The 7,421-nt window shown below is 43.4% G+C and overlaps 2 protein-coding genes across 2 annotated transcripts; one reads left to right on the forward strand and one right to left on the reverse strand.

Annotated features, from left to right (window-relative positions):
* Positions 1–618: 618 nt before the first annotated feature.
* On the reverse strand, positions 619–2,267 carry SS1G_06206 (hypothetical protein; the record flags this gene model as incomplete). The annotated part of the gene is made up of 2 exons (XM_001593234.1): positions 619–1,619; positions 1,676–2,267. 2 exons carry the CDS (start codon positions 2,265–2,267, stop codon positions 619–621), a joined length of 1,593 nt encoding a protein of 530 aa, XP_001593284.1.
* A 653-nt stretch (positions 2,268–2,920) lies between these two features.
* Positions 2,921–5,879, forward strand: SS1G_06207 (predicted protein; the record flags this gene model as incomplete). The annotated part of the gene is made up of 4 exons (XM_001593235.1): positions 2,921–3,091; positions 3,156–3,620; positions 3,732–4,758; positions 4,828–5,879. The coding sequence occupies 4 exons, from the start codon at positions 2,921–2,923 to the stop codon at positions 5,877–5,879; spliced, it is 2,715 nt and encodes a 904-aa protein (XP_001593285.1).
* Between the last annotated feature and the right edge of the window lie 1,542 nt (positions 5,880–7,421).

Below are 7,421 nucleotides of genomic sequence, written 5' to 3' on the forward strand. Positions count from 1 at the left end.
TTTGAATTTCCCGAATCCAATTAAAAAATTCAAATACATCAATATAGGTCAATTACAATTTATCCAACCACCCCCAATCCCCTCAATCCCCCAACTTCCCAATCTCAAATATAGAAATCCCATATTTAGCCCGACCAGTGACTAGGCTAGAAAATTGGATATCTTGATCTCCCGATTCTTCTTCTCTATTTATCTACCTACTAGGTAGGTATGCTTCTTTTCGTTTTGATTTCTACCACGTACAAATATGTCATATAAATCAAAGTCCTCGAAGACTCGATTAAATGTTCACAACCAAGGATAGATGAACAAATGGATGGATATACATACTACAGCATTCATTCATTCAAAGTGTAGTAGTCACACAAACAAGTACAACAAAAACAAGGGAAAATACCACACCCACTCATATAATCCTGAACTTGTCCCATTACCTCCTCGACCTAAAGAGAAAGAAAAACGATGTACGCACTGATTGCTTGACGCGCTTACTCAACTAACCATCCATAACCTGACTATTACGCCACGACATGACGAAAGATATAAAACGCCCTGAAACAGTCATATTAAATCAGTCATGGGAACCACTGATATCGCTTTCCCTTCTTCCAGATCCAATCAAATCAACCCCGCTCTTGCTGCCTCTCCACCTCCATCGCCAAGCACCTCCTCCATCCTAGCCTTTCCCTTTCCAATACCACCTTCACCAACTCCCATCCTCCTTGCCACATATCTTTGTGCTACAACCCCCACTCCCAAACTCAGTGTCTCCTCCACCCATTCCGCAACCCATTCGCGCGGATCCACTCCTCCACTTTCTATAATTTGTTGAATCTCTTCGGGTAATCCTGTATGCGCACCCTCCGATTCGGCACCGAAGAAACCGGACTTTTCTTTTGATGGTGAAGATGCGGATACAGGAGTCAGTGGAGCTGGAGCATCAAGCCATTCAATCCACTTTGCAGGAATAGATTGGGTAAGTGTAGAGAACGTTATGGTGTGGACTGGATCGTGGAGATAAATAGCGAAAGAGATTAATTCATCAGGTATCGGTTTATCGTCAACAACACCTCCTTCCTTCTCTGTTACCGGACCTCCTTGGAACAAATCGACTGGTGCTTCATGGGTAATTGCTTGTACGGCCATGAAGATATCGCTACTGCGAACTGGGTTTGACTCGCTAAGATCTTCGGTGGCTCGCTGAGCCGCGAGTTCTAATCCACCATGGGCATCGAAATACTCTTTCGAATAAGCTTCTGCGCTCACGCGGACGAGTTTCGTTCCTTCAACGAGTCCTTTCACAGAGCCAATATCGCGATTGTCAGTTCCTACGCGCCACCATGGTCCATCGCTCCATCCTGCATTGCCTCCAGTATAACCAGCTTCGGATGCGCGACGTGCTGTTGATTCGTGACCACGTTGGATGACAAGTAGATCTCCTCCTTCAACTTGAGCCATTACACGAGAAAATGTAGAATAGATGAGAGGTTCGAGAGAAGGATAACCGATAAAATCATGGGTGATGTGAATTTGAAGTCGTTCGTGGGATGAAATAGGTGGTGCGAGAGTATGTAGAATATTTGTAAACGTCGGAAGAGCTCTCGATCTCAACTCACCACCTTCACCTTTGATTAGCATATCCCTCGCTTGCCAATAAATCAACCAAATATCTTACCAAAACCTCTAAGAACCCCAACGTTTCCCTTAACTTGTTCCGCCCATCGTTTTGCTTCCTCATTCTGTTGAATTTCTTTAACTGCAGCTTGAGCTTGATTGACAGCTGCACTAGCTGTAGCTGTTGCTGTTGCGAAGACACTTCCCCATGACCATCCCCCACCCGCTGACGGAGTTTCAGCAGCAGGTTGAGCAACTGGAGCTTTCTTTTCAGCTTCTTGAAGATCGCTACTAGTTGCTGAGGGGGTAAAACTAGTATGAAATGACCGAGTACTGTCAACAGACTTTCGAGGAAGAGTAGGTTTCTCCTCGCTTGATATGTCCTCACTTCTGCGGGAAGCTGGAGGAGGGGTTGCTGTATTCGAACGCTTCACTTGTTGGATTCGTGGTGTATGTGGTCTACTTGGTTGCTGAGCTCCAAGATTTTCAAGTTCCGCAAGTAGATCCTGTTCTGATTGAGATGGTTGTTTTGTTTTATGTGATTTTGAAGCTCCCTTGGAAGAAGGTGCTTTAACTTTAACTTCATCAATACCTTCCAAGAGTTCATTCAACTCATCATCGGTTGGAGCTGGTTTTGATTTCTTTGAAGCCATGATTGTGTTGTTGATTGGCCAGCAATATCAATGATTGAATGATTTATTGGGCGTGTTTTGTTGTATGTTGAGTAAAAGATGGTAGCAAAGAAATGATACTGACTTTCACCTGTCTCATTTGGCCTGGCTCTATTTTGGTCGTTGTTGATAAAGGGCAATTATCAAAGGTCCAAACATCCATCATCCATAATATAGGGCGAGGCTAATGCAACCTTATATTAATATGTGATTGGCTCCAGCCACAACTGAGGCGTCTCTAAACACCGAGCACCGCCATCCATCTAACATTTTATGACCCGAAGCCCCAAATTGAATCGAAATAACCTTTTTAAAGCAGTTAAATGAGAATCTGACCGACTACAATACTTTTTAACAACAATAGCTTTATGTCTTGCAAATAGCATGTAATCGATCATTGAGCTCTTTTGCTAATTCTCCTATAAATTTGCTCTTTCAATTTGTACCTCGTCTCTCCATCATTTTGGTATACATTTTCTTCCGGTTGCATGTACAGCTGCAAAACTTACGTCTGAGACCTTGTGGACAAAAACTCGAACTCTTTGATTTGAGAGTTGAAGCCAGCACAACAAACTGTGTTGGTTTCATATTCTTTCTGATCAATTCACTGAGGAAACTTCCCAACCCTCTTCAATATGGCGCGAATCAAGGTTCCCCCTATTGCGACTCAAGATTCTACTTCTAATATCGAGAAAGGAGTTGGCTCTTCCGAGTCCCAAGAAACTTCATCTAGTTCTTCTACATCATCTTCCTCAACACCAACCTGTCCAAATTGTAGTAATACATTCGCGAAACTATCAGATACAGTAAGTCTATCTCTACATACTTCTATTCCCATCACCATATTCTTTTCATATTCACAATATGTAGGACTTTCTCAATCACGTGGCTGCATGCAGTCGACCATCCACAGCGGAATCAATAGGAACGGTTACTACTTCGGGTAGTTCTCTATCACCACCTCCTACTTCACCTAGGAACTTAATTGCTACGTCAAAATGTTTTTCCAATGGAGATGGGCCAAAAGCGGATTTGCATTTCGACTACAACGCGGCCCAAGAGCCTGCAATTGCTATTGCTAATGCCGACGAAGAAGATTCTATTTCCAAGGATCACAATCTGATTCAACCATATGTCGATCCGAAATCTGAATTCGACTACTATGATCAAATCGAAGGCCATGAGGAAATTGACGTAGATATCAATGACCCTGATATCAGCCTTAAGTTCAAATATCCTAAACTTCCGGCCATCTCACACTTCGAAAAATACCTCAAAAATCCTAGCGAAATGTCATATGATGAATTGTACAAAAGAGCTGAGATAGTTAGCACAGTAAGTCATCGTCGCTGCTTCATGGCCTCGAATTTGTTTTTATATAATTTTACATTGGTGTCCTACTCCATACTGTGCGGCGTGAAACACAACGACTAATCATTATCATAGAATGTTTTAGCCGTTTGGCAAAAGGAGTTTGACGCGATTGATGAAGAAATTTATGCATATGAATGTCAAGAGAGAGAACGAGTGCAAATGGAGAAAGAAGCGGAGAAAGCCGTAGAAGAGGCAGATAGAGTTGCCGAGCAATTGGAAAGAGATGACCTGGTGGCTATGGCAAAAGAATATGCCGTTGTATTAAAATCAAAGGCCCCTGAATGGACCGCTTTCATGAATCAATTTGAAGAGGATGATGAATTTCGCCTACGTCTTGAAAGCCTTCGGGACCCACAATTCAGGGCGAAACTTCAGAGGCAAGCTTTCGCTAGGGAACAAGAAAACAAAAAGCTTAGGCAAAAGGAGCTGAAAGAGTCGAGCAAGCCAAAACTTCTCAACGAGCCCTTGCCTGAGATCAAAGTGACCAAAGAGGAGATAGAAGCCGAGAAGAGAAAAGTAGGACGCTTAATAGATCCCACGAAATGGGACGATATGAAGCAAGCAGATGTATACGGTTTTGAATATTCTTCGCATCCAAAACATCTTGGTGCGCAACCAATTCCGACAGCGTCTAGAAAGCGTGGTTTGGGTGAAGTAGACATGACAGAAGGTAGAAGTGGTCGAGCTCAACGAATGGCGACCAGGAAGATGTACGATCAGAGCACACCAGAAGATGAATCAGACGGTTTGCCAGCGAAACGACAACGAAAGATCCGAGTACTTGACGATGCTATTGGAGAGTTGTCGAAGACTTCTCGAAAACAAAGCAGAAGTCAAACCCCCATCAGGAGAACCTTTCCATCTGGCAAGCCCATTGGAAGGCCGCCAAAATCGCTTTCAAAGCTCAAAGATGTTCAACTTGCCTCTGGCGAAGATGAGCCACCGATGCTTGAAGACGATGCTCCAAAAGATGAAGATATTTCTCGACACCTCCTGCCGTCCGAACAGGAACAGCTGCAGCAATCGGCCGAATCACTCGTCAACCAGATCGCGGAGGAATTACCAGTTGAACCGGTCGTGAAAAAGAAGCATGCAGGTGGTAGGCCACGGAAGCATCCACTTCCTGTTCCTCCTCCTGTGGCTGTTGTTAACATTATACCCCCCACAGAAGAAGTTATTACAGCGCCATCTGATACCCCTGCGGCGATCGTACCCCCTGTAAAGCCAAGGGCTAAAGTTATCAAACCAAAGAAGCATCCAGCCAAGTCAGCCAAGTCCAGCAAGTCCGGTAGTCGAGTTAAGAAGGAAGCTAATATCGAACCAAGTGCTGAAACCGAGGAAGAAAATGCAATCCTGCCAACTACGGAACACGATGAGGATTCGGACTCGGATGCAACTGCGGCCATCAATTTAAGGCCCGGCAGCTCATCTTCGCAATCAACTATCTCTTCTTATGGTAATCGTCAAATCAACCGTTCTTCCACTCGTGAACAGACCCTAACACGTGAAACTCGAATAGCTACTCGAAAACGTGCAGCTGCATCTACTGAAAAGTCTGTCTCAATTCAGGAATCTCCTAAGAAAGTTCGAGGAAAGCGTAATAGTGGATCAAGCGAAACTCCTGTCGCCACTTCTCAACCACAAAAGGCCCGAAAACCAAGTAAAAAACAGGCAACAATCGAAGAAAATGAAGAAGTGGAACTATCGCAGGAACCAGTCATCAAAAAAGAAGCAACCCCTGGCGCACACCCAATCATTTCACCGCCATCATCCCGAACTAAGCGCAAGCGAATTTCTGAAGCCATTGCCGAAGCGCCAAGCGCTTCTCCTACCAAAAAGGCTCGCAAAGGTCGTCCTAGCAAATCAATGTCAACACCTTCAGAGGGGCTTCATTTTATATCCGCCTCATCGCCTAAGATCAAGGTAAACAAGAAGGCCAAAGGACCCCTTGCGAGAATCCTTCCACCTCGTGAACCGAGCACTCGTGCCCGTCGTGCTCCAAAAGCTATTCGAAATGCCGACAATGCTGACGAGGAGGATGAGGATGAGGATGGAGATGAGTTGAATATGCCAGCAACGGAATACGAAAGATATCAAGCACTGGCTGATCCAAGAAGCCCCATTACGTTGGGCAAGAGGATTCGGAAAAGCGTCATTGATTTAAGAAAAGCGATGGAAGGCGGTGATGACGATGATGGAGATGATGAGTTTGATGGGTGATCAGGTTTAACATCATCGATAGCTTCCGTCATGAAGACCGAGGCTATTTATTGCCAGATCTGACTGTTCAGGACCATGACTCTCATTTCACGTTTGAACTGGACGTCCCTTCTTACATCGACTTGCCTTATAGCTCGTTAATATCCTTCTTAAAAAAGAAGAGCAACCTGAGGTTGTTGCTACCTTAATTGGAAGCAAATAAGTTCACTTTGTGTATCGATTTTGTCGGTCGAGCTCATATAAACCAGAATGGGCCTTGAATAATCGAGTCAGGCTCCTTTCACGATAAACGACTACTCGTTACAACACCACGTACATAAATTCGGCGGACTTCATGGAGTACTTCTGCTAATTTTCTTTTTCATTTTTGGCTTACCATCATTTACTCCACTTGTTCATAATCAAGACACGCTAACCATTGGACATATCACGCTCCGCACTCTCTTTAGACTCCGGCGAAAGGATTGGGTTTAACCTTTTTCTATATATGCAAACAGGCGGGTAGGGATTAATTACTTAATCATTGACATTGTTTCTCAGGGATAATAGGCGGATGACGGGCTATTCGTATTTCTTAATGGGTACATGGTACGGACTCGGATCTTGTATGGAAGGTTCTTGGGATTGGGACAAAGGGCCTTTTTCTGTTTATATACATCTGTCTCATGGCTGGTCTTGGAGTTTCTGGTTAAAGAGCACCGGGGTCGTTTTCATTTTTTGATTTCTTATCTCGTTGGCTTTGTACATAGGATTATAAGAATGTGGGGTGTTGGTACCAGGTTGAGGTCTGGAATATATAGAGATAGCGCAACAGAAATGGAATTTGGACTTTGTTTTGATTTGAAAGCTAATATCTTTGCACTTCGTTCGAATGTAGTGAAGCGAAGGAGTCGAGGGTTGTTGGACAGGTTATCCACCATTCAGCTATGGACGGGTAATTATTGCTACTAATGATTTGATATGAGTTGAAGTTCTTTCACCTCAGCTTGATTTTTTCTGTCTTATCTTTCTCTTCATCTACATTAGTTTGATTTAGTCTAGTCAGAGAAACACAAATTTACTCCAAGTAGGTTGAGTAGGGGCCTGAGGTTGTGATTTGAGTAGATGGAAATCAAATTTGATATTCGGATTTTGTATTAGTGTCTGGGTATATTCTGTTCAACCAAATCTATCTATTAATAAGATTGAAAAAAAAAAACAGTCTATCTATTCATCTATCCCATTATGTCTATCGTAAAATGTAACATTCTAAAAATTATCTATCCTCGTAGTGTAATGTTCGCTGTATAAAATCCAAATCTAATTTTCATAACCCAAGATATCTTCGTTTATCATTTATTCATACGTATGTCGAAATCCCCCATCAATCAAACCCAAAACATCACATCACATCGCATCCCCAAACCCCACCCATCATCCCATTAATTACCTCATTACCCCCCTCCAAAACAAACCAACTAATGCACCAACCCCTCCCCAACAGCGCCCTTCTTCGACCAAAACGGTACGAACGAGATGAGGGGAGGAGGTTTGTGTTTAATT

This window comes from Sclerotinia sclerotiorum, genomic scaffold (genome assembly GCF_000146945.2).
Source record: "Sclerotinia sclerotiorum 1980 UF-70 scaffold_7 genomic scaffold, whole genome shotgun sequence".
Taxonomy (NCBI): Eukaryota; Fungi; Ascomycota; class Leotiomycetes; order Helotiales; family Sclerotiniaceae; genus Sclerotinia; species Sclerotinia sclerotiorum.